The sequence below is a fragment of the Channa argus genome, chromosome 3 (genome assembly GCF_033026475.1).
Source record: "Channa argus isolate prfri chromosome 3, Channa argus male v1.0, whole genome shotgun sequence".
NCBI classification, from domain to species: domain Eukaryota; kingdom Metazoa; phylum Chordata; class Actinopteri; order Anabantiformes; family Channidae; genus Channa; species Channa argus.
In genome coordinates this window covers 1,053,889-1,081,659 of record NC_090199.1, presented here as the reverse complement: position 1 = coordinate 1,081,659, position 27,771 = coordinate 1,053,889, and the positions used below count along the sequence as shown (strand labels likewise).

At 41.2% G+C, this 27,771-nt stretch overlaps 1 protein-coding gene across 1 annotated transcript in view; it reads left to right on the top strand.

Annotated features, from left to right (window-relative positions):
• Window positions 1-26,287, top strand: part of strn (striatin, calmodulin binding protein) — a 38,266-nt gene extending 11,979 nt beyond the window's left edge. Inside the window, exons 2-18 of the mRNA XM_067497332.1 lie at window positions 8,259-8,362; window positions 11,577-11,650; window positions 12,336-12,420; window positions 15,049-15,219; window positions 15,482-15,617; window positions 15,791-15,953; window positions 17,370-17,483; window positions 18,073-18,216; window positions 18,350-18,486; window positions 18,895-19,070; window positions 19,175-19,222; window positions 19,589-19,710; window positions 19,811-19,978; window positions 20,270-20,410; window positions 21,159-21,260; window positions 21,849-21,935; window positions 22,683-26,287. Coding sequence (XP_067353433.1) covers window positions 8,259-8,362; window positions 11,577-11,650; window positions 12,336-12,420; window positions 15,049-15,219; window positions 15,482-15,617; window positions 15,791-15,953; window positions 17,370-17,483; window positions 18,073-18,216; window positions 18,350-18,486; window positions 18,895-19,070; window positions 19,175-19,222; window positions 19,589-19,710; window positions 19,811-19,978; window positions 20,270-20,410; window positions 21,159-21,260; window positions 21,849-21,935; window positions 22,683-22,852 — 2,142 coding nt within the window. The 3' untranslated portion in view covers window positions 22,853-26,287. The remainder of the gene's footprint in view (window positions 1-8,258; window positions 8,363-11,576; window positions 11,651-12,335; window positions 12,421-15,048; window positions 15,220-15,481; window positions 15,618-15,790; window positions 15,954-17,369; window positions 17,484-18,072; window positions 18,217-18,349; window positions 18,487-18,894; window positions 19,071-19,174; window positions 19,223-19,588; window positions 19,711-19,810; window positions 19,979-20,269; window positions 20,411-21,158; window positions 21,261-21,848; window positions 21,936-22,682) is intronic.
• The last annotated feature ends 1,484 nt before the right edge of the window (window positions 26,288-27,771 follow it).

Genomic DNA, 27,771 nt, shown 5'->3' with positions numbered 1-27,771 from the left:
CTCATTTCATATGTGTGCAATAAACTACTATACAAACAAATAAAAATTCTACATACAACCTCCTGTATTTATGTGTGTCTTACTGCATAAAGTAAGTTTATGTTCTAATCCACTCTGATCGGTCTGTCTGAGGATCTTAATGTTATGGAGGACGGAGGTGGTAGAAGTACACAAAAACAATACTCAAGTAAAAGTGCCAGTACTGACCTAAAATAATTCTATACTTCAAATTCTTTTATTCTACTAAAAGATAAGATAAGATAACAATGTATTTTAAACCATACTGATTATGGTAATTATAGAAAAATGTGTATATGGCCATTAAAAAAAATGAAGGTCATGGTTTGTGAAGGTGGAGCTGATTTTAATCACTGTATGTGCTGACAGGTGCTTAATCCATAATGATACATTGGCATTTAGTAGTTCAGAATATGTTTTATAAAAACTGCATCATATTTTTATTTTAAAACCACCAGGTGGTGTTAATGTTGTGGGTGATTGGTGTCAGTTAATTGGCACCAGTGATGTGACAGCTCTTCCTCTCACCCCCGCGTCCCCCACTTTTTTTACACTCTTTCTCTTCTCATCTGCTCGTCTCTTCATCTCCTCCTCTCCGGCTCTGTGGACGAATAATCCCCTCTCTGCTCCAGATTTAAGCAGTGGAAAATCCCCCTCCCACAGGACTCTTCTCTGAATCCCACAATATAGCTTCTTCATTGCTGTGTAAATGTGACTTCAGCAAGGGGTCGCACACACTCATCAGGCCTATTGTGTGGTTCTGTGGTGGGGCACTATGGATCAGGGAGGTGGTGACATCAGAGTTTTTAATTATTTTAGCCCGATTGCTGCAGCTCATGTAACCGACATCACCGCTGACCAGATTCCCAATCATACAGTGTTTGCTTTCATGCTCCCCAGGCAGCTTTAAGCTTTACTTCACTGATATAAAAGTCTGCTTGCAAACACTTGTGATGCATCGAGTTTTGCTGGAAAGCTCCACTTTAAAAAGTCCTGTTCTTTCCCGTGGACTTTATTCAAGATGGTGTTATATTTTTTTACCACGTCTCAAATTGGTTTACTGTAAAAACTAAAGAGTTTGCTTCTAGTACAAGTTGTTGGACAGTAAAACCCCCATTAACAGCACAGTTGCGTTTCTGAGAAAAAAACAAAACCGTGGGAAAACACCTGTACACTGACCGAGACTGGACAGTTCACACTCAAACACCGTTTTCACCTAGTAGAGGTGAGTAAATAGATCCTGAAAATATCAATACCACAGATACAGTTTTTTCAGGTATTTTTGAAACACTGCACCTCAGTGAGATTTACAGAGATTATTTACTTGTAATTAGGCTAAAAATTGGCTCCCTCTCTTAGATCCTGCTACAAATTCTGGCCATGATTGATTTTCCAAACACTGCATTCACACTTAAGGACCAATATCTCCTGTTAAGCAAACGTCTATCAGCACCCACTCATGCTACGCCCGGTAGAACATTGTGGAGGGCTGCGTCAGGAAGGGCATCCGGGGTAAAAACTGCCAAAATCAACATGCGGACAAATGATCTGCTGTGGCAACTCTGAACTCACGGGATAAGTTTGAATTGGAAAAGAAACTTGTAACATTAGTTCTGTTGAGCTATTTAAGCTGTTGCTGTTTGATTTGTTCATTGCAAACAGCTGAAAGTTTGTAATCTTTGCTAAAACACCTAATTTGCCATGTGGATAATTTTAAGTGCAGCTGTAAGTTGTTTTAGAGAATCAGATTAGTATAACAAAATACAGTGAGAACATTCCTCCAACTTTTAGCTATTTACTTTTAGCAATACAGCACATAAAGTGAACGTTGTAGTTATAAAGTTTACATTTATTAGATTCATTGCATACAGCATGATTATCATATGTGTGTATAAGGTTGTTAAAATGAGCTTTATTGTTACCAGCTCAAACATGAAAGTGACAAACACATTGCATCGGTAATTTAATAATATACATTACTTTCAAAAGTAGTAATTAAACTTTAACTTTAGCTAATTTTCTTAAAATAACCACCATTAATGCTCATCTCATATAGTCAGTTTTTAGACTTTACCTGCTGTAAAGTGCCTTGAATTGACTTTGTTGACAATTGGTGCTAAGTTGTATTGAAACCGTATGTGTCCTATTTTACTGTGGTGCTGTTCTCTGTTTGTGAGCTGAAAGTTATAATAGTGCAGATCACACGTCTTTTATTAGACAGGGATCAGCTTCCACCACTCGTGCACGTACAAGTTTTAAGGTGAGCTCACATAAACATGCAGAGGCAACTGCAGTGCAGCATATTTTTAATACTTTTAGAAGGACATTTCATTTATATTTAGTAATAATACTACATTACTTCTAAACAGAAGTAATGTATTGAATTGTAAGCAGTTGTACGAATATTTCAGCATTGTGTTATTGTAGCTTCAACTTGACTTAAAGATCTGAATAATTCATCCTCCCCGTCTCTACAGAAGCTGCTATAGGAATAAGGTTTGATGGATTGTTTTATTATCTCAGGTGTGGCAGCCAACTGCCAATCAGCAACATTTCATTACACAAACCCTCACATAGGCCTGGAGCTCCAAAGAAAAGTGAAAGGCAACACACACATGCCCGGGCAGGAGGCCTCTGGGTTACTGCCAGGTAGATTACTACCAGCTAACATCACCCTGCAATCACCAAAAGCAGCCTGGAGACTCCAGTGCCTCAGTGTCAGGTACTGCATAGTATGTACTGCACATTCAATCATCTTCAGGTGATGTGACAACAGCATCTCAGGGTTTAAAGAGCACATCAGTCACTGCTGATTGGTTCTGTGTGATGAGCTGCTCAGTCCTGCCTCCTCCCACGCTGCCCAGGCAGGACAGAGGTGGAGAATCTCAGTGATGAAGGCCACAGCTGGGTCCAACGTAGCGAGCAGGAATTTAATATGGATTATCTACAAAAATGCGCATAGAAGAGATTCTACCTGTGACGCATCCTGACACAATTTAATCTTCCTGAGGCCTGTAATCCCTGTTGTCTTAAAGAAGACAGAGTCAGATCCACCTTCACTGTGAGGAAGAGCTGAACACGTCTGTGATCATCAGCACGAAGTGTTCACTTTTTATTACAGCTGGGTCATCTGGGAAAATATCCAGTGGCAAGAGGAATATTTTCATTTAGTTTGATAAATGCTTGGAATGGATTTACCAGCTGCACACAGCACCAGTACTGCAGTCTGGCTCTGTGATGCCTCCTGTGCCACTTAACCAGTGCGGTACAAAGGCAGCAGGTGAACGTAGTGCAGCATTTAGCAGGTATTTGCCTCAGCAGGTGGTGGTGGACACCAAAGATTCAACAGGTGGAATCAAACACAGATTTGAATGTGGAAATAAGGTCATTCTGCTGGATTCCTTTATTAGAAAACAAAGATATCTGCTTTAAATGGGCCATACAAAGGCTTAGGCTCAAAGACAGTGGCAGCTTTTACTGCATCTTGTTATATAGTTGTTTCTTTGCATGGAAGAGTTTGAACATTTTTGGATGCGGTGACAAACGGTGTTTACTGGTTTTCAGATGTGTTTCTGAGCCCATGCTGTGATTTCCACTACAGATTCATATCCATTTTTAGTGCAGTGACCCCTGAAGCATCGGTGTTAGGGAGAAAACCAGGTAACCAGCTGACAAAGTGTGTTGACTGTTGTGCTGTTTGACATCGTCCTCTGAACTGATTGTCTATCAAGTGCCTGCTAAGCTTCACTGTGTCAATGTACAGCTTAATGCACAGAAATAGAAACTAATACAAAGTGGTGCTGTTTAATCATCATCATCACACAAAAAAATATTTTTAAGTTGAGAAGAGTTTTGTCTGTGCAGCTTCTATGAATAAAGGAGTTAATTTACATTTCTGCTCCATGTGATTGAATCTAGAGCACCCAGTATTCTGAAAAGACACAAAAGGCTGATGGGAATTGAGTTGCCCTTGTCCTGTATTTAGACTGAAGGCCTCTTTAAGTGGAAAGAATTATCTCAAACTTTTCTACACTTTTATGATTTCTTACTTTCTCTGCATTAACATTCATCTGTGTCCTTTTACAGACTCTGCTCCAAGTCAAACTTCTCATTTGGTCAGTTTAACAAAATAAATTGCTGTTGGAAAACCAAAGTAAAACCAGAAGTAACATAAGCTTAACAAAGTGCTCATCTTTAGTTATAATGTCTCAAAAATATCAGTTTTTCACCAGTTATAGTTCAGACTTAAATAGTAATAATAATTTATCCATGAATCTTTTGTTTATTGAATACGATATCAGAAAGTTGTTAGAAAACATTTTAAAAATGATATTATTCAGATGACCATGATATTTTCAGGGCTTGCAGGTCAGTGAGTGTGGAGCTGTAATGTGTTTGGCTTGATTTAGATCTGATTTTTAGTTTAAAGTAAGTTATAAGCTAATAGCCTGAGATTTACAGATGTAAACTCAGGCATGAGTGAAGAGAACATGAGTGAATTAGCTCACAGCACTTTGTCCTTTCCAACCTGTTTAACATATTCACTGCGTCCGAGCATTTTCATTTCAACTGGAGTGGAAGCAGAGTGAAAAACAACGTGAGGAAACCAGAGAAGTGGAGCATTTTGACGTCACTGAAGAGCATTAATGTGAAGTTGGTGGAAAGTTTCCTCAGTGTAACGTCTGCCATCGATTCGCAGGCTCCACATTGATCCTCCTCGCCCTCATTGTACGACACAGGCTGCTGATGAAACTCCACAATCAGACGTGTCACTAAAATGTGTAATTATAAGAAAAGATTCCACTGACGCGCTGCAGAAAACGCTCGTCAAACAGACACCAGGGCGACAGACGAAGGAGCACAATGTTATAAGTCCTCAACTTTGCATCTGACACATTAGCAAAATTCAAACCAGGGTCTGACAATTTGTTCTGCCCATACGGGTCATTGAAACCGACGGTGAATCGTCTGTACTCACGCATGATGTCCATTTCTGCTCACTTGTCTGTGACGCAGAGCTCTGCTGTTGTCCAAAAATGATGAGTGAAACTGGGTGACAGTCAAACTTTTAGTAAAAACAAAGCATTATAGAATCTGATGCTGTGGGCGTGTGGTGTTATGTCATTTTGATCATTTCTTGCATCAAAAACGTTCTGATTGTCCCTGAACACCTCTCCACACTCAGCTGTTGATAACCTAACATCACAGACAGATCCATCTCTAAAACCAAAAGATATGCACCAACAGAAGGTTGCGGCTTGTGATTCCAGACTTTCTTGCGTTTCCAAACGGAGACGTGGTCTTGTTTTGAAAACGAAGTTTCCTGTCATCATCTTGCTGTGATGCAGATGCTGTAGCCTCGAGTGTGGAGCGACCCACATACAATACTGTGTGTTTGACATGAACGCATGAATGAAGGGCTGGGTGTCCTACTTGCTCCTCGCTGTGTGTGTGTGTGTGTGTGTGTGTGTGTGTGTGTGTGTGTGTGTGTGTGTGTGTGTGTGTGTGTGTGTGTGTGTGTGTGTGTGTGTGTGAGAGAAATGGCCTGGAAGCAGCAGCCTGCATCGTCCACTTTGCTCAGATGAAAACAGTGAATCACCGATGGTTTCATTCACAGATTGCTCCTCAGATTAGTATTAGAACTAGAGTGGAAACAATCTACTAATGAATGAGTCAGTCAGGCAGCAGCTTTTGGGATTAAAAACTCTTTATAAGACATGATGCTAAAAACAAACAGGTTCTGATTTGAAAAGGAAATATTTATTCAGAAATCTGATGGTTTTTGTTCACTTTTTGAACATATTACATACACTACATACACTAGATCAGTCCTGGTAAACACCAGAATATTGACAATGTTCAAATGAAGACTTATTTGTGTGTCAATGTTAGTGATCACACGTCCCCATATCCAGCTGCTCATTCACTTCAACTCTCTGCTGCTGGATTCTTGGCAGGTACTGTACTGGTCAGTGGACTGAGCTCTGTTCTGGTCTCATGTTTCTGCAGCTCCTAAGAAGCACTGGTCCAAAGCAGCGAGCTGAATCTGTGCAAAGTGAGCTGCTGCTTCTCTGCAGGAATCACTTCAGTTCGTGTCTGTAAGAAAGCAGCTGCATGGTAATGTTTCCTGCTCTGCAGTTAACACACGTTGAGCTGGAGCTGTGCTGGATGCAGTGTGGCAGCTGGACATTGTCGTGTTGGACTCTGGCGTTAAATCTAACAGCTGACCTGGTTCTAAAGCGACTGTCCACACAAACACAAACAAATGTGAGTGTGGGGAGAAGACGGGAACAGACAGAGGATGGTTGGACCTCAGAAGTAGGACGTCAGTGCTGATATCATGGCTCCAGCAGGGGAACAGCTGGGTCTCTGCATGCAGAGCCTGCAGCTCTGAAACACTCAGCAAACTGGGAAACAGACTCACGGCCCCAGTCAAGGACAAACATACAGCACCAGCACTTCATTAGTCATGAGTCGTCATAACACAAACATTTACTAGCCACCTAACTTATATTTAGGTTTTCATTTACTACACTGATTAGATGTTCTACTAAACCAAAAACACGATCGAAGTAGCTGGATTTTTACAAATTCTTCAGTTTGTTTTTGTAATTTTTGAGTGTGTTTCTGACAGAGCAACTATATCCACCTGTGTTGTTGACTTGTGCGACTTGTGTCGTTATATAAACTCGGTCGTGGAACAAAATCAGAGAAGTCCTTGCATTTATTACGATGCTGATGATGGACAGTTTGTGTCCTGTCTAAGCTGTTGTGGACTGAGAGTCCATGTGCAAGTGTGTGTATTTGCTAACAAGTACAGATGGGGGGTATAGCTGCAGTGCACCTTGGCATTAATTCTCCAAATCTCCATTACAGAGACACATCCTCTTTCTCTCTTTTCTCATTTTGATGATGTGGGTGCAGAGAATCTACCACAGGTGTTCAGTTGTGTTGGGATTTGGTGAATACAGAGGCTTTATATCATGTTCATATTCAGAAAACCATTCAGCGACTCTTTGGGTCCATTAAACATTTGTCTGATGTAACATTTATTCAGGTTTTCCTTTAATTTGTCCACCGTCTGTTTCTTTATGCTCAGCTGAATCAGGCCTTTGCTCTGCAGTTTGTAGAGCTCTGACAGCTCATCATCATCACCAGGATGGTTATGTGGCACAAACTCACGTCTGTCATTATGTGTTTTTCTCTGTATGCGTCTTACAGCTCAGCCCTTTCAGAGGCCTTGTGTTTCAGAGTTGTCCATGTGCATAAACATGTCAGTCTCCTTAAACCCTGATCTGTCAGCACCAACTGGAGGGAATTAAATTTGCCACTATTATCCGCTTTGACCCAGGGATGAAATTTTTCAAACACAAACCTGAACAGACCTTCATGAATCAATTATTCTATTTCTTTTTGTTAGTTTCTATTCAAACAAAGTGTGTCTCTCTCTGTCATGGTTTTGTGGGTTTAACAGGTTTTACAACAGGAAATGTTTAGTTTTTAGGGTTCACTTTAGGGACACAACAGTGTTGAATAAGGAAGAAGTTTCATTTCCTTGAGAACGACTCTATGCAACATTATGAATCAAAGTCAAATGCAGATATATCCAGGCCAAAAAATTGGACAGGAAGTTTTTATTTTAGCATTTTGATCACGTTGTCAGGTTGATTTGTTCCATCTCCACTCACCCTGATTCAGTGCAGATAAATGCATCACTTACTCCCTTTGTCTCCCAGCTGGGTTTTCTTTAGCTTTGTCTCTCAGAGAATCCACACACCGACTGCTGCCGTTTCCCTGTTCGAACCTCTGTGAGCCGAGCACCAGGATTAGAGCCAAACCAAAACAGAATTAGAGTGGATGAAAGTTTAATGATCTCTGCGGGGGAATCAGATGGCTACACAGCAGCGATGAAGATGAGAGACAATAGGAACTCGGAGAATAATCAATACTTATAATTACAGCATGAGAAAGCATTTGGACTCGCTGCTTCATTGATTCAGTGATGTTGTTTCAGTTTCTCATCATGTTTAATGAAGATTAGATGTTTTTATCGACCCCCTGAGGCTTTGATTCATCTCTCCGCTCGTCTGTTTTCTTTTGCGTTTGCGTGTTGCTGTTTTTAGCTTCGTGCAGTTAACTCAGCTTTGGGGCTTTTACAGGAAACTCTGAATGACTGCAGAGGTAAATAGTAAAGTTTAAATCCTCATCATCGTTCAGCGTTTCCTCTGTCCTCCCTCCAGGCTCAGATCGCCTTCCTGCAGGGGGAGCGGCGGGGGCAGGAGAACCTGAAAAAGGACCTGGTGAGACGAATCAAGATGCTGGAGTACGCCCTCAAACAGGAGAGGTTAGTGCACACATGCATCCTTAACCCGAACACCAAGTTTACTCGAACTCATTCTTGTAAACAGCTACTTAAAGAGTGTAAAATCCAATAATGTGGATTTTAAATATAGTTTTAAAGGGTCTTATAGTTCATGATCATGTTTGGTCCAGTTAACTGTTTTAACACTGACTATTAATGTCAGTTGTGCTTTAACATGTTTAGCATAGTTGTACAACTCATGGATCAATCAAAACACACTTAAGGTCTGTAGCAGCTGCAGGACACATCAGGTGGCAGCTGTCACTTTCTAAGTGATGTGTATAATCCAGTCTGCAGCCTGGATTAGTTCGTTTAGCTGTGTAAAACCAAAAACACTTCAGCCAGACACACAGCTTTCATCCTTCCAAAACGCTTGGTGGTGACATTAACAAACCAAAACCCAAAAGGCTCATTCAGAACATTTCCTTTAAAAGCCAAAGTGCTGTGGGCTTCACCTATGTTCACATCCTTCATCCTTCAAATGCCTCACAATGTGTTAAAAGTGCTCTAAAGCCTGTAGAATGTCTTTATTTTGAAAGGTCTGGTGTGGGCAGTAAAATCTGGCTGAAAAATACCTGTTTCATTGTCCCCGACCTGTGGCTTTGTTTAATGGTTTGTAGACACAATGGACATTGTGGCACAGAGGAATATGATACCTGACCTGCAGGAACACCTGGGTTTAGGATACAAGCCTAACTAGAAATGAGTGGACCGACTGATGAGCGTGATCATGGATCCGTCCACCTCAAAGAGCAGCTGATCCTCTAATGGAATTACAGGTTATAAATCACATAATCTGCTGAGGGATTTCACACCGTTTGGTTGTCTGAGTGTTTGACTGGCAGCTCTGGATTCTGGGAGAGAGGGGTTGTGGGAAAGTCAGTCACTGAAACGGCATCACTGCAGCATCTGGACTGTTACCAGCAGCTCCAGACAGAACCCTGTTGGAGGTTTTGTGTATTTTAGTGTATTATTTACTTTAGTTTTGTTCCTGCTGGTCTTTGTCCTTCATCCTCTGGTTTCAGGTTTTTCACTAAAACATCAGTTTGCAGACAGAGCTGCAGAGATGAGCCGTCACATCAGCTTCATGGTCATTTTTTCTATTTTCTGTCTTAGTTCTGTCCTTTGAGATTTCTTTTACAAGTCGGCCTGGGTTTATTTTGAGGATCTTGTTTTTCCTCTGATTTGGTTGTTTTTGCGTCTCATTTTTGTGATGTACATCTCTTTGGTTATTTTGTAGCTTTTAATCAATTTATTTGCCTTTTTATTCTCTTCATGGTTGTTTTGTCTCTTTATGATGGTTTTTGTTTTCATGTTTACGTCCAAAGAGGTTTTTACGTGATATAATGTCTTTACTTAATTTGTAGTTGTTCTTCACTTTTCACACAGAATCCTTTTTGTTTGTGTCTCTTTCTTTTTAATGTGCCTCCTCTGGGAATTTGTTTTAAACCCTTGTTGTTCATTTGTCTTCTCGTGGTGATTTTATGTCTCTCTGTCATTTTTCAACTCTTTATTTTGAGCTTCTGTGTCTTAGTAGACATTGTTTGTCTCTTTGGGGAAGTTTTTCATCTCGACATAGACATTTTCTCTATTTTTGGTCATTATTTTCTCTTGTGTTTGTCATTTTAGAAATGTCTTTTGTCGTTGTTTGTGTTTGTCATAATCCTGTAGTTGTTTGGTGTCTTGAGATCAGTTTGCATCTTTTGTGGCATTTTTGCATGTTTGACTTTCAAACCAGAAATAATAATATTCATTTCATACAGACACTACCTAAGCACTTAGGACCCCAGGGCTGTGCCTGGTAGACCCCTTTGGTAAAGCACCAATGAGAATATTTTAAAAATCTAGTTTTTTTTTCTATGTCAGTAAAAGGGATATGATAGAGTTAAGGTACAGAGTCTATTACATTAATAGATTTAGAACCAACTTTAAAAATAAGTTTCTGATGTCTAATGGGATTGTGTGTGTGTTTGTGTGTGTGTGTGTGTATATACAATATACAGTATTCCACAGTATATTACAATCGGTATTTTGGGAATGACAGTTTTATTCCAAGGACGTTTTCCTGAGTTGGGTTGAAGTGTGTGTGTGTGTGTGTGTGTGTGTGTGTGTGTGTGTGTGTGTGTGTGTGTGTGTGTGTGTGTGGACCTGTCTGCAGGCACAGTGGGTGTGACTGGGGGCAGCTCTCACAGTGAATGAGAGCTCGTACCAACAATACAGGCTTTGTAGGAAAAAGCATGTAGTGAAATATGGTATTATTTCCTTATTGAAGCTGACAGTCAGGGTGAGCTGGTGGACACCACAGGGTTTATCTGTGAAAGATGTTTTAAACCGACACAAACTAAAGGAGCCAACTCGACAAACCACCTCACCAACACACATGCTGAGTCTAAAGAGCCACAGGTTGACAAATGTGATAGTTAACATAATGACACCATGTTTATCTCCACAAATATGATTCCAACAAGTGTAATTTACATTTTTTCAGCCTCAGAGTTTGGTGAGGCACTTAAGGACAAAGATAACCTATAATTTGGCTTTATCACTTTAGCCAACATACAGAAGTGACCAACATCTGTATTTGAACACTTTTACACTGGTGACGTTTGCATAACCATACATTCTGGCTGAAAATCAGATGTTCCTAAGTATGTAAACCAAAACTCAGGCTATATAAATGATAAATGAATCAGTTACTGGTAATGGAAATTATGACACATACTGTGCATTTTTATCAATAATTATTGGTATTATTAGAAAATGGTCACAGTGGTTATGTGACCTTTTTAATCAGTGACATCTGGTTGCAGATATAAACTTAACTTTTAAATAAAATTATAAACCTGAATATAGTTGGATCAGAATACTGCAGACCATCTAAAAGCTTTAATACAAACCTACACAGATGAAAAAAAAAACTAAAATTTTATTGAGCATGAAAATAATATGTATAAATGACAGTAAGTCTGACACTTGTTGGTGTTGAAGCTCAACCCCTGGATCAACCTGCAAACACACTAGTTGTATATAATGATCACAGATCACTAATAACTTTTTATTTATCTAATTTTTATTTATTTCATTTCAGTATCAAGATATTTATACAGTCTTTGGTATCCATAGTTTTGGGGTATTTGGAGTATTGTGGTTATACTAATATATCTGTGTGTGTGTGTGTGTGTGTGTGCATCCTCAGGGCCAAATACCACAAGTTGAAATATGGGACAGAGCTGAACCAAGGGGAGATCAAACCTCCAAGTTATGATTCAGGTAAGACAGACATCTCAGTCTCTGTTACTAAGTAACTGCCACAGTCCATCCCAGCTCACGGGTCTGACGGACGAGGCTCAGTGGACGTCTCCAGAGTGACTCTGTGAGCTGTGTGGCTCTGCATCTTCAGCAGAGAAACACAATGGCAGCGTAGTGCAGTGATAGGTTGTTTCTCTGCTGACAGAGAAGCTAGAGCTTGTGCAGGAAGTGGGGTTGTCATAAATGTGAGTGACCCACATGTGAGGTACAGGTTATTAAAATGTGCAAATTTACTGTCCTTCTATTTATTGATACTTTGCATGCTAATATCATGTTTTATGCAGAAAACATTTCCCATTGCTCATAAAGGAGGCACAGGTATAATTCTACAAATTGGTCCTCATCAAGCCACAAGCACAACGTTTAAGATGGATGAGCAGGATCTGGTCGTCTTCCTTCTTTTCTTTGCATTTCTCTTTTCTGTCCTTTTCTGTCCTTAAAGGAGACTTTTAGGGTGATTCAGCATCTGGTCTGGGTCACTTCTGGACACCCCCCTGTGAGTGTACTGTGGACAATTAGGAGAAAAGCCTTTGGGAGAGCACGTTAGGATCCCCAGGAGCAGCTGGAAGCTGTTGCTGTGGGATTTCTTGAAAGGGAGGAAACCGAAACATGTCTGTGATTCTCTGTGTGTGTGTGTTTGTGTCAGATGAGGGCAATGACAGTGAGATTCCCAGTCCTCCCAACAGCAGCCATCAGCTCAGCTGGAAACAAGGACGCCAGCTGCTCAGACAGTGAGTTTACACACATGAGCACACACACAGACTAATTCAGACTTTCACAGTGTGTGTGTGTGTGAGTGTGAGAGAGAACACAAAGTCAATCTTCTTAATGGAGCTTACCACTCTTAATGGGACTCAGACACACTAATCCCATGTGTTCCTGTGTGTATGTGTGTGTGTGAATGAACAAACATATTTTCCAACAAAGATTTAAACCAGCTGCACCACATACTCTATATCTGCTACTTCAGACCGGATTTACATCACATGACTGTAATTCATCACACAGGTAGTCACATGAGGCCCTGCCATGCAAACTGAAGATGAAACTGAATTGACACCATGATTTAGATACGAGCACAGTTGATTGGCACTGTGTTAGTCTGAGCATCATGACTGTGAACAGAAACAGGAAACCTCTCATAGGATGGTTAACGTGCTCCAAACCTGAGCCTCTGCTTAGTCCTTGAGTCTCCTTGTTTTTCCTGTGACACGTTTGCAGGATGCACATCTGTGACTGTAATCAGTAACAAGTTTGCTTGTTGTAAAGGTGCAGAACTAACACACAGTCATGTTAAGCGTCACAGCTCTAACATCAGGAACCTGGCAGCAGGGTCATGAAGAGTGAGACGTCATGTTACTGCTGTCACTGTCCTCCTGCACATGGATGTGCAGCAGGACACAGAGACACAAAATGTCAGACTAAAGTCAATCTGGTTAATGAAGTGGCTTCACTTGTGGGAGTAAAGCTAATTAGAGTGAGATGTGGGGCATTTCAGATAGAAAACTGCTTTAGACATCTAACATTTATTTGTCAGACAACTCAGTGAGCAATTGTTCCGGGTTGAAATGTGGTCCCAGATATCTGAAATTCCACTTTTGCTTTGGAGATATTTGTAAAGTGGATTCTGACTCATGCAAAATGGAATTGCGACTAGCAAACTTTTAACTGTAGAAATCTTATTTTGTCATTCTTAATAATCTGGGTCTAATTCTAGAAGCCTTGTAATTTTGGAGTTAAACTGAGTTTTAGTATCTGAAATTTTTAATTATGAATAATTAAAAAGTTCTGCCATTGACTGGTGTGTTTATGTTTCTTTGTAGTAAACTACAGACACTGTTCCGTATCTGTTGTAGTTTTTAGTAGATGGATATTAGGTCGGTGCTAATTACCTGTATGATCTGTCGTGTTATTACTTGGTTGGTGGTTGTAGGACTTGAGTTTTTGTCAGGGGCCTTGAAGGATTTTCAGAGCGGCAGATTTGTGAGGAGCTACAGGGGTCAGTCATGAACCCGAGGAACTAATAAACAGGAAGATGATGGCTGATGTTCTTTTCATTATCAAGTCTCTGCTGCTGGTTATCGATTAACCATCGTCTTAACACAGTCGGTACAGTTGACATCTGTTTGCGTCTTCTCTGTTTTGCAAGTTTTATGCATCTGTGAGGACACAGAGAGTGTGTGGTTAATGTGTACAGCATATACATTGTATTATTTGTATATGTGTGTCAGCAGCGACGCTGTGAGTGTGTGTGTGGTGACTGTGAATGAAGGATTGTGCAGAGTCCTGCGATCGGAGAGGCTGGTACAGAGGGAGGGAGGCCAACCTTCCTCCCTCTGTTTCTCTGTGTGAACAAACACATTAGATGCTGTTCAGAATAAATCTGTGTCCACTGAGGAGGACGCCTCTCGATAGGACGCTGCTCGCCGGGTGTCCCAGGGTGAAGGTACAGTACACAGTTTGAACTTTCCTTGGGTAGAGAGATGCTTCTCATGAGATTTTTGCAGGAGTTCTGCAGATTTTAAAGTCTTTTTTTGCAAGCTTACATTATATCCAAAACCCTTAAATCCACCAGAAGAGTCTGGAATTTGTCGTGTGACTGGTGTAAAATCAGCAGCTGCATTGACTTTGTGCAGAAAGTGCTGCTGTGATTTAGTGCAGGTGACAGACATAGTGATGAAGAATGAAAAATGAATATTCTCCAGGTTTATTTTGCTCCTTTTAAAACACGGATAAAACCGTAGCTGAATTCGTTGGTGGCACTGCCCTTTAAGGAGGCGGCAGTGTTGATGTAATTGTGTTGTGGGTACAGCAAGGCACCGATGCTGCTGACACCAAGAAACCAAATAAAATCTGATTCTGGTTTAAGATGTTTTTATGCAGAAATACAGAAAACTGTCATGAACTTTTTCACAACACTGTATAATGAAGATGACGTCCATGAAGATTCTCAGTCATTCAGGTCACTTGTAAGAACTGTTTGCACATTTTTGTTATAAATTTAAAATACATACAATTTTCAAACGAGACATTGATGTCTGTCCAAACTGACCAACCACATAAACACCAGACACTGTATCAACCAAACCAGGCACTGCTGCTTAACCACTGGCTGTAGCCTTCTGGTTGTCTGAAGGCAACCAGACCGACCTGACTGCTGACCTCTCAAAGTTAGGCTGTGTGGGATGTTATGGTCAGTGACTTTTTGTACCCTAACCACTCACCGTAGCTACTGAACAGGTCCATGAATCCATCTCCTTTCAAGTTGAACTACTTGGTTTTCCTGTGACGTCTGACAGCCTTCAGTCAACCAGCTTCACTTGCATTGAGCTGTTTTACGGCTCCTTGTCCTCCCTTAGATACCTGCAGGAGGTGGGCTACACAGACACTATCCTGGATGTGAAGTCCCAGAGGGTGAGAGCCCTGCTCGGTCTGGCCGGAGACTCAGGAGAGAAACCTTCAGAGAAGAAAACCGAGCCCATGGTCAACGGCACTGAACCATCCTCGCTGAAGGACAGTGGCGTGGTCAGGTACAGAGTGACAAAGAAATAAAAGTAGATGTTAAATGGTACATGACCAGTTAGTGCAGGCTCTAGGAGATGATGTGTCCAAGTCTTGACCTTTGTTTCATGAGGAGATCTATGACACACTTCAGAAAATCGCTTAAAAACTGCATAACGTACATTAAAAATAAATCCTGAACCAGGAAAGGTTCTGAGTTTCATGCTTTACTAGTTTGAGATCTTTTATGTTGTGTTTACTACCAGTCCTGCTTTTTCCGTTTCCCTACAGTAAACCTGACATGTCTGGCTCGGCCACTGTGCTGGAGGCCTTTAAGTTTATAGAGAGTGCTGCAGCAGAGTTCAGCGACGAAGATGAGGATGAGGACAGTGAAGGAAGGGACAAAACCATCCTAGACCTGGCTGCAGTAAGAAAAGACACATTAACATCTGCTGACTGTGGGTTATTTTAAGAGTTTCAAACCCACGTGTGAAACACTAACTCGCTCTTCTCTCAGGAGCTCATGCTACTACCAAACAAGAAACTAAATATTGATGAACTCAGACTTTGCCGTCTTCCTCCTTTTGTCACGTTGAACAGATGGTGAGGAAGAAACAGTCATCCACTCCGTCTTCCACATCATCTGACCTCAGCGATGACCCAGACACAGAGGAGGCCCTGAAGGGTTTTGATTTCTTAGCCAGTCCAGATGAGCAGGATGGATCCCCAGAGTCCAGGAGTGGGGAGGACAGTGGAGAGTGGGGTAAGATGAGGGGGGGCTAATTTGGTTTAACAGGTTCCCACTGTCTGGTTAGCAATTTGCAAAAAAATGTTTACGGAACGTGCCCTTAGATTTTAGGCCTTTGTAAGTAAAACAGGGACATTTAAGAGGATCGAATACTGTTCCCTGAGGAACTCCACAGCTTTTTCCAGTCCATTAACAACAAGTTTAAATACACTTTATATTATTCCTGGTTTTAATGGATTTACAGTGATACTTTGGTGGTAAAGGTAAAGATAAATAACTATAAAGGGGAAAACACATGGTTTTATATAAACAATACATATTTTCCAGCTGGTGACCTGGCAGCCGCTGCAGTTTACACAAACCCCCCTTTTTCTCCTGTTACTTAGCAACACATTCAGTGTCATTGGGCCAATCACAAACAGCATCCCCACACAGTTAGTGATTCAACACTTCACAGTCCAGATAGTTGTAAGGGAGAGCTGACTCAATGCTGCAGATCTCACCCCACACTCAGTTGTCAAGGCATCAAAGAGGAATATTTGGTGATTTTCCTCATTTCAAAAGCCGCATCTTTTCATTATCAGTTCTCTGTGTGGATACAGCCAGCTGGCCACACTCATGCAGTAACAAAGGACAGTAAAACAGCCTGTGGTTGGCTGCATGCGTCGTTATGAAACACATTTGTCATTTCTGACTCTTATTTTCTTCCTGAACCCACGCCACCTCCATGACGACGCTCATCGTCTGCCCAGGGCAACATCCATCACTTCTTTTCAGCCTGTTGTCATAGTGGCAGGCTTTATTCCTGGACACGCCCCGTTTTCTGAATGTTTCTCATCTCTGCACCAGCTGATGGACACTTAAACCTTCTAAAGACATTTTTGACAGCTTTTATTTTTACCATCACGTCATGTAATAGCTGGTATCTAATGATGCCGTACATTCAGAGTCTTATGTTTACCTACAGAAACTCTTGATTAAATCCAAAATAACAGCAGTGTCCTTTTTAATCTCACACACTGTATTTGTGAGGAGGTCATTGATCCAAAAATTCCGTGTCCTGGTTCAAAAGTATTAATATCATCACATTGAATTATTGATATGGTTTGATGAAAAGACGTATCCCTGTTGGATTTTCTGGTAGTGTTCTCAAACAGTCTTTGACTGACAATCTTATGAACCCACAGACATGAGACGGATCTGAATGTCCCTCACTGTGAAATAAAAGCGCTCTTCTGTCCAGATTGTTAAAGCCTTGTTGAAGTTGTGCTTAAAAGTACGAATGAATGTTGCTCATCATGTTTTTATTTGGTCTGTCAGCATAACGATGGTCTGCGTGTGCTGTAGTGCATCCAGACACTTTAACTGTACTTATGCCACTTTCTTCCTCCTCTTCCTCCTTCTCTTCTTCTTCTTCCTGCCGGCCTGTAGAGAAGGAAGAGCAGTCTCCTCTGGGTGAACTGGCCTGGGACGTGGATCAGGGACTGATAGCTCAGCTCAAGGAACAGTACAAGAAGGAACGCAAAGGCAAGAAGGGGGTGAAGAGTAAGTCCAGCCCAGGAATCGACCTTTCTCCCCACTCTGTCATTTTCCTTCCTTTGTTTTTATGTTTTCTCCTCTCAGTCACCACTGCCGAGTTTTTGAATCTATCTGTTTTGTTTTCAGCTTTGATGTCCATTTATGGACATGGTAGTGCAGTGTGTTATGGATAATTTAGTCACTGACTCACTGTAAAAAAGACTCATTCCACTCACATTCTTTCAAATATCAAACCAAAACACTGTTAGAGAGCTGTAACATAGCAGAAGAAACAATTATTTGCTTTACCTTGATAAACGTTTCATTTCTGCTAAATTAGGACAATACACAGTCACAGCAGTGGTGCATCTATAACCTCCCTGTTTCTTTCTTCATTTCATTTCACCTGTTTCGATATTTCCAGCTTCCACTGTTCCTTTGGTTTTATCTTCCTTCACCTCCTCTGTTCGATGCTCTGCACAGCTGTTGCTTCCACCACGTTCATCTTGCTTTGATGCTGGTGGTCTCCGAGTGTAAAAACTAACAGGACGTCATCCGATTTTTGTTCGTCTCCTATGTTCACCTGTCTTCTGTACTTGTCCTCCTCTTTCTCCAGGACCAAACCGGTCTAAGCTGCAGGACATGCTGGCAAACCTGCGGGATGCTGAAGATCTTCCGTCCATGCAGCCCCCTGTGACACCCCCCTCCCGGCCCATCATGCCCAGACTCAATGAGCATGAAGTGGGACGGCCGGATGACGGTAAACTGCTCTCAGTTCTTTAGCCCGTTCATCCTACTGGTCACAGCGTAACTGTGCAGGATGCATCTTATTTTGTGGAGGTTCGTAACAAGTCTCGTTTTTTAAAACAAAGGCTTTTTGTTTCATTGCTTAGAGGCAATGACCTTCCTGCCATCGACCGGGAAGTCCTTCATACTGGGCAGAGTGGACGAGGCTGTTTCTAACGAGCTGGGACTGGGGGAACTGGCCGGACTGACGGTGGCCAACGAGGCTGAAAGCCTGGCGTATGACGTGAGTGAAATAAAGCGGCACTGCAGCAGCTCTGTCTTATAGCTGCTATGTATACAACCCTGTAATAATTACATGATCGTTGTACACATGATATAAAATTTCACCTGGAACATTAACGCCATGTTAGAAATAGGGAACAAACAGTCCTCATTCTGTGCAAAGTCAACTCCAAAGTTGACTTTAAATCACCCGAAACTTCAGCCTGTGTCTTTCAAAGTTACTGAACATCAAAGTGCTTTTTTGCAAAGAATCCGAGCAGAACCCTTCCTTTAATGTGCTCCTTGGCTGTCAGACTGTTTCAGGACGACCTCCTTTCAGACCACGTCATTATTAAATACATGTCGAGGAGAAATGTCAGTTTATGTTGAACAATCCCAAGTCACCAAATGAGAACTGTTCCTCTTTCAGATCACCAACAACAAAGACGCTCTGAGGAAGACCTGGAACCCAAAGTTCACCCTGCGGAGTCACTTTGACTCCGTCCGGAGTCTGGCCTTCCACCCAGTGGAGCCTGTCCTGGTCACAGCCTCTGAGGATCACACGCTTAAACTGTGGAACCTCCAGAAGACTGCACCCGCCAAGAAGTGAGCTTTGAAACTTCATTCCTCGGATCTGAACTTCCTCAGATTTTCAGTGTTGACTCACACTTTAGTGAGACATTAATAGAATCTCTGCTTTAATCTTCCAGATGTGCTGCTTTAGATGTGGAGCCAATCTACACATTCAGGGCCCACAGGTGAGATCGTCAGTGTTGCTGGAGATTAAGTTCTACAACTCTATATACAGCTCAACAGGTTTTACGTCCGCACCGCGATATATTGTGTTTATGATTAGTTTTGTTTATAATTCAGTGCCAGAACTCTGACTTACTGTCAGAAATAAGTTTCAATGAATCTTCATTAAATCCCTCATCACTTCGATTTTTTCCTCTCTTTATGTTTATTTCTAAATAAACGAAAATATTCCAGTGAATTAAAAATGTACTGAAAATAAGACTTGTAGTAAATCTGTATACACGTGTAATGAACAGAGACAGAGTCTGTGCTGTTTCTGTCCATGTTAAAGACAAACGGACTGAACCGAAATGTTGTGTGTCCTGTAGTGGTGCGGTTCTCTGCGTCACCATGAGCTCGAGTGGTGAACAGTGCTTCAGTGGTGGACTGGACGGCACCATTCAGAGCTGGAACACCCCCAACCCCAACGTCGACCCCTACGACTCCTATGGTACGTTCCAGTTTGGTCTTTGTTCAGACCATCTCAGGAGAAAATGACATAACTGTAAAAATTGTGTCTGACACTCTCGTCTCTGTCCCGGTGGTGGCAGAGCCCTCAGTTCTTCGGGGGGCGCTGTGCGGTCACACAGATGCAGTCTGGGGTCTGGTCTACAGCTCGGCTCACCAACGCCTGCTCTCCTGCTCGGCCGACGGGACGGTCCGGCTGTGGAATGCCGCCGACACATCGCCGTCTCTCGCAGTGTTCAACGAGCGGGGAGGTGAGAGACGCATGGTCCTTTGAGGGGCTCGTCCACTGTGGTCAGAGCAGGACAGATTTTTAAATCTCTGCCTGGTTTTAATGGTGCTGTAGCAGAGATGGCAGCCAGGAGATGGTGAACTCGAATAACTTGATGTTCCAATTATTTTATGACAGAAAACCTGTAAAACTAATGACCACTTCTGCAGCACTGAATCATTTTAAGGCTTAGTTTCTGGATCTGGACACTCACGGTCCAAACGCAGTGTAAACACACTAACTGGGCCTAACCTGTGGGTTTGTGCCATCGCAGAGCTGGGGGTGCCGACCTCAGTGGACCTGGTGAGCAGCGAGCCGGCTCACATGGTGACGGCCTTCACCACCGGACACATCGGACTCTTCAACATGGAGACGCAGCAGCTCGTCCTGAAGCTGGAGTCTGCTGGACCCCCAGGTGATTACAGTTAGGCCAGAGATAAAGAAGAAATCTAAGACACTGTTGAAGGACATTTTAATGTGTGTTAGATAAAACTAAATAAATATGTTTTCTTCATTGTATGTTGCTCTAAAGTGCGTTTAAGGTTGTAAAACATGGACCAACAGTTGTACTTAGTCACTGCCACTGTTTTTCTGCTGTACATCCAAATCAAAATGTCCCTTTGGAAAAACACAGATTTTAATTTTGTCAAGTCTTTCTTATGTTTCCTTTTTAAAAATAATGATAATATTGATAGATTTAATTTAATTTTATGCAAAGCCCATTTTTCTTTACTACCTATTGCAGAATTTCCGTTGTTATTTAATTTATTCCTCTGTATAATGGTTTTGTTTCTTAAGACGGAAAATGATGCCGAGCTTCACCAGAAAAAAGCTACAAGTCTGAAAATATAATACTGACTTTTTGCTTTTCCTGTAAAATACAGTATGTTGGGTTTGAAAAGACTCCTGTGCTTGTTAGCAAGAGATTCTTGTTGTTAGTTTTAGTTTGCACACGAAGGAAAAAACATCACCCGAGTTCTGTATTTTTCTCATTGCACTGAACTGATTTAGACAGTTTAGAAAAGCAAATATCATCGGCAGCGTGTTGTCGTGACGCCTTCTCGTTACCATCTCTAACAAAGTGCTTGCAGGCCAAACCGATGGAGTGAAGACTGTAGGTATCAAATGCTAATCTTGTCCTTCTGCCGTTCGCCCCCACACAGAAGCTCCCTGCAAGATCAACAAAGTTCTGAGTCATCCCACGCTGCCAATCACCGTCACCGCTCAGGAGGACCGACACATCCAGTTCTTTGACAACAACACAGGTACAGATTCGCATCTGAGAGGAGCCACTCCACCAGTTTCACTTCAGATCCCGTTTTATTAGTCACAGCGAGGGCCAGACACTTTATGAAAGCAGTTGCATAATGACTTCTGCAGTGGCGGGAGAAGTACTCAGATCTTCCACTTCATTAAAAACCTCATTACCACAGTGTGGAAATGGAAAAGTGAAAAAGTCATTTACTGAAGCTGTCAAATAAATGGAAGGGAATGAAAAGTCCCTTACTTTAGTGAAGTACTTCAAAATTCTGCTTACAAATAGTACTTGAGCAAATGTACTAAATGTTACTTCACATCTCATTTTCTTTGTCCCTAAAGAAGAATTTCCAAGTGTGAAACTGAACAAAATAACATTAGACCTGTGCTTTACCAGGCAAAGAGGCTCTGTGCAGGTGAATTGTGGGAAATGTAGGATCCAAGGATATTACAAGCATGGTGGACATATTACAATGTCCAATGATCCAATATGATTATCATAGAGGATGTGCACGCATGCTTCCTAAAGATTACAACAAAAGGAATTTTACCAAAGCTGTGTCAAACTTTAACTTCTGAATCTCTCACTTCTGAAGGAAAACTAATCCACTCCATGGTTGCCCACCTGGACTCTGTGACAAGTCTCGCTGTAGATCCAAATGGACTATACCTCATGTCTGGAAGTGAGTGCTCACCCACACACCATCTGATATCTGCAGCACTGTGTATAAATTGTTGGGTTGCCTTTAAATTGTTTGGCCTCTCGGCTCTATAGTTTCTGAGTCAGAGGCTCTGACCAAGGACTTTACAGGTTCAGTAATCCACTCAGCTATTCATAAATTTAACACTAGGGTTCAGCCAGCCAACATCTGTACATAAAAGTTAAATTATTTAACAATTTATTAGTATTCTGAGGGACATTAACCTTTAATTCAATTAGACAGAAAAATAGTTGTATCACAAGTGTAAATTTCACACGGATTCTCTCTAATTTTGGAGACAAGTATTGAGTCTGCTGCTGTGTGGTGTGTATATGAGGTGCCAAGAAGAAGTCCGTTGGTAAAGATTCTTAGCATAATTCTTGACTGATACAAGCTGGATTTAAGAACTTCGGCTGCACAAAGTGTTGGGTTGCACATTCACAAAGAAATGGCCTGATCTTTCCAATGCTGTAGAAGGCAAATGTGCTGCCTGAGACATGGCAGAAATGTGGACATTAAAGCTCAGTTGGCTGGGTCTTGATGCTGTGTTACATGGAAGATCTGGCTGGGAAGACTCTCTGTCATCCAAGCACAGCAAAAGGTAGAAAAGCATGATGAGACAGTGGAGTTGTCCAATGGAAGAGAAGACAGGATGAGCTGTGTGTCATCTGCATAGCAATGAAACTCCATCGTTGAATCTAAACATAAACTCTTTGTGTCTCTCTCCAGGTCACGACTGCTCGATCCGTCTCTGGAACATGGAGAGCAAAACATGTATCCAGGAGTTTACCGCCCACCGCAAGAAGTTCGAGGAGTCCATCCATGACGTGGCGTTCCACCCCACCAAGTGCTACATCGGCAGTGCCGGGGCTGACGCACTCGCAAAGGTCTTCGTATGACCAGAAAGTGGTCTGCAGCAGACTGTGACGCTCTGAGGATGGATGGAGAGGAAATGTCCACCTCAGGACGAAGCATAAAGTTGAAGCTGAGAGTGGCTCCTTAAAGATTAATCAAATATTCATCCCCGCCCTGCTCCTGGACTCAGGCTGGCCTGGGTCCTGAAACCATGAACCTCTGGATGAGACAATAATGAAAGCAAAAAAGAAAGGACCCCAATACATTTTACAAAGTTGGCATCTTTTATTTTACAGGTAAACATGAAAACTCCACCTGTCCACCGTCTCTAACCACAAACAGTCCAGTTAACCTCCTGTGTCTGTTGGTGTCGCTTTGAAATATTTGCCATGATAATGTGCCTTTTTTCAGCAGAACATAACTTCTTTTAGGTGTTGATGATTAGAAGATGTGGGAGCAGCTCTTTTGAATAAAACCTGTGAATGGTCAGAATCCAACAACATACCCGACTTTGCACAGGATGTGGTGGATTTTGGCTTTGTAGTTGATTTGGTGAGATTCCCCTAAAACCACTTTCATCCTCTAAATGCCCACAAAGGTGTGAGGTGTCAAAGGTCACAACCCTGACCTGGTCAGGAGTCAGCACCTTAGGTCAGATAGAAGTCTGATCTGAATAATCATCAGTTTTTTATGTTTTGCATTAATGAAAGGTGATGGGCTGCATGTAGCCTCACGGTGAGGTTCTACTTATTTTGTCCCAACGTGTACACAAAGAGAGCAGCTGCGTGACCTGTGTCATTGTTGACACACTCCCTTGTGTACTCTGTTAATGTCTGCGGGATTTTAAGGCCAGGGAAACCTAATTTCTTCCTTGTGAAGTAATGTCTTTGCACATGGCGACACGTGGCAGTTACAGTTCTGTTGATGGTGACATCACAGCGGAGTAAATGTTAAGGACGTCATTTTCAAAGCGGTGATGAAGCTGTTCCTCTTACTTTGCTACCCGATACAGAGCTGCTGCCGAGGTGATGTTGCCCCCACTAGATGTGGGATGGCATCTCACATATGTGTAGCATTAATTTCTAAACAACACTCCAAATCAACACGGGCTGTGCAGGTTCATCGTGATGCACAGACAAAAATGTACAGATGGCTGTAATCACACCATTCAATGAGCTGTTATCAGTCCATTAGGACGGCTCAGGCTTCTACCTTCCTTGGAGCTTCATGTGATAGAGAGGAGACATCTAGTGGATGTAGTGATTTTGCTGCATTCTTTGTGGCGGTTTTGAGTCTCTGTCACTGTGTTGGGGCCCGTGTCGCGTCATGATCCACACATTTCTGTAGATCAAACGAAAAAGGAATCTGAGGCGCTGCAGGTTTGAGTTTGTGGCTGATTGGTTTGTAAAAATGCGACAAAGCTCGATTTGAAAAGCTGCTGCTTTTTGTCGCCAGTTTCTGGTTAAACCTCCAGAACCAGGCAGCTGCAGCGACAAATAAAACCTCTTTTACTACCAATGAAAAAAGTCCAGATGAAGCCAAACTGTTGAACTGAACTGAGATTCTTCCCTCCGAACCGGACAGATGTTGTTGCTAATGCTAATTAGCCCGTCTAGTTGTAGAAAAATAGTCTTTTAAGTTCCACTTGTTGATTCCACGAACTGCACACGAGCTCCCCCTTAGATTTATACATGCTTTATATGCTGACTGCCTGAAAATATTTTGTGTAATTATCTGGACTAGTTTTTTAAATGAATGTTTGTGTTTGGTGACAGACTTGTAAGATAGAGATAGATCTGTTTTTTTATTCTCTGTTTTACTTGAAAAGTGATGTTGATTCCTTCGGGGTTCCTGCTGGTGTTAGTAGACGTAACGTATACACGACTGCACCTTTCAGCACTACGTAACACTTTTTATGTTTGCTTTTTACCAAATGGTGGGAAATTAGTTTGTTTCTTTAAACTGGTGTAAAAACGGGAAACATATATATGTGTACAGTTTATAAGTATTAAAGCAGATCTATTTATTAACCTGGTGTAAAGAATAAGAAAACTTTAACTGCAGAGTGGAAGACGAAGGGATCAATTATTGACCTGAGCACAAAGATCAAACATCATCTGTGTGACATAGAAAGTGAGTTTCCATCCTGTAAAATGCTGTAGAAAATGAATGGAGTCTGGTTAGAGTGGGCTGAGGTGAAGCACGTGACCACCAGCGCTGGAGGAAGTACTCAGATATTTGACCTACTCTATGTAAAAGTACAAGTACCACAGTTCCATGTTTTGAAATTTGAAGATTTGCTGCTTTTATCTTTATTTATTTTATTAACTTTCAATCATTTGTCATAATTAAAAAATGTGTATACTTTTATTAATGTTTTACACATTTTCAACCCAAATAAGAAAAAAAACAATTGGCATATTATTAAACGGTCCTGCATTTAGTACTTTTAGTTTCCTTTTAGGTGTGAAATGATCCTTTTCCACTTTCCGTATACTTGTACTTTACTTGGTATTATGTAAGACACTGAGTGCTTTTCTCCTGATCTGCAGAAGGTTTTGTTTGAATGTCACTGTGTGGATGATGAACATCTGAAAATTGTGCTTTTTCTGGCTGCATGAATGCGACACACACTTTTTCCTTGTGTGCTAATCATTTTAACTTTAGTATCACATTTCTGCGTCCCAACAGGAAGTTGCTACAACAAGCCGTTGTATGTTGCAGCAACTTGCATCCTGGGGCAGCAAACACACTACACTACTGCTCTTTTCAGGTGTGTTTGCAGAACCATAATGCTGATTTAATCATGGATGGATGGATGGACGTCCTCTAACCAATAACTAATGCTCTTTTTTTTTTCCTCCTGTTGATAACAATGTTAATGTCATTCAGCTGCTGCAGGCTGTTAAATTAAATTGAGATTAAATTCACACCTGACTGTTCACATTTGCAGCTTTTTAAATTGATGCAAACAGAAACTCCAACATGTCCATTTACTCAAACAGAAATAAAGCTTCCAAAGGGTAAAGAGATGACGAGTCAGGAAAGAAAATAAGATGTTTGGGGCCCACAACTTATCAAGACTTCATACATGTAACTGTCCATGAACTGACAGGATGAAAAACGATTCACCAGCATCTCCTGCCTTAATGCAACAACTGAGGTTTTAAATTCATCGTGACGTAAGACTTATTAATCTTTTCTTCAGATGATAATTGTGCAGCTAAAAAACTGCACAATCTCAGCAGCAAAGGTTTTCTGTTAACTCGTTAACTCAGCAAATAAAGTGGTTACCAGGTAACACTGATAAATAAACAACATACAGGTTCATTTATGAGCTTTTTTCAGCTTTCACCTTCTAACACTGACCGTTTTACAATTTCGGCCACTTTTCCTCCGTCTCCATCATCTGACAACCTTCCATCATTTAAACCTGTTAAATCCTCTCCAAAAAAAAACACGTCTGGGAAAAATCTAAATGAAATAGAAGTGACAGGTTCAGCTTTCTCCCATTTTTGTGTTATTTCCTTTCTGCAAGCTGCTGTTTAATTTTAGCCAGATATTCATCCTTATGATAACAAAGCAGTGAACCACCCAGTGGAACATTATGTGTCGGTTTTATTAACAGTTTGATTCTAGAGGTGTAAAGTTACCATAACTGTATGGAATTTTGTTTACTTTTTTACGATTTTACATTTTCTCCTCATTATTAGTTATTAAAGAAAAAGAGATTCTGCCCCTATAAACCAAGCTGCAATACAGCAGAATGTGCATGAATGTTAATAACTCATTCATAAAGATTAAAATGTCTCTGCGGTTGTGTAAGTTGTTGTTCTTGCATTAGGCAGGTGACAGTGTCCTGACAGTTCCTGTGATCGTTTGTAGACGCCTACTATTGAGTGTGATTGTTTCTCTACTCCCTTCAAAAACTGTTGAAATGAAACGATATCAGTTTGAACGGAGCTTTGCTTCATAGACACGTCTTATTATAACAGCTGATGGCGCAGAAAATAACGACGCTTGGTCCAGTAAAACAAAAATGATCCAAACCAAGAAGTAAAAGAGCCACAATCCATAAACCAAACCAGACTCCATGAACATTTTGTTAAACTTTCATAGCGATAGAATCACAGCCTCTTTCCACAGTATGTATATTTATTCTAAAACTATTGGAGCTGACTGTGATGGAGGCAGCTCAGATGGAGCTTTTCTCATCTTCAGTTAAAAGCTGTCATCAGGTTCAGTTTTCCTGTACATTGTTTTCTCGTCCTTTAATGTGTACAGTGAAACTCTTACTGAGAGATTATAGAAGCTAATGTGGCTGGACGTAAAGTACATCCAGATATTGTATTTTTTTTTTCATGTTTTTATTTTCAAAATGGGAGACTGACAGATTTATCAGTAACAACAATAAAGGAATATGTTGTAAATTGTGGTGGTGACGTGTGAGTTTGTTGTATTAAAAATGAAGGTAAAAGGTCAAATTCTGCAAAAATTGAAGTTTAGAAAAACATCAAGTTACAACATTAGTCACTTGGTTTTATCTCGTCTGGTTACAGCTTCCACAGACTGAAAGGGACACAAGCAGCTACAAACTCGTTTTGAGTTTCTTTAGTCACTTTTTAGTTATTTTTAGTCTGTTGATGTTTTAATTTGCTGTCATTCTGGGTTTTGTGTCTGGTAATTTTGTGTATCTGATGAATTTGTAATCATCAAGTGCTTTTTACTTAGTCCAACGTGAGCAAAGAATTTGAATTGGTATTTCTACTTGTAGTAGAATATTGTTTTAGGCAAGTTCTCACTTTTTCTTGAACACTTGGTTGTGGTTCTAGTAGTTATGTCGGCCCCAACAAGAGTGCGTAGGAATAGTGTTTTCATAATTTTTAACTATATGGTTTGTATAACTGCGTTAGAAACAAAAAGCTGTTCCCTCAACATTTAGGTGTCGTGAAGATCAGCAGCC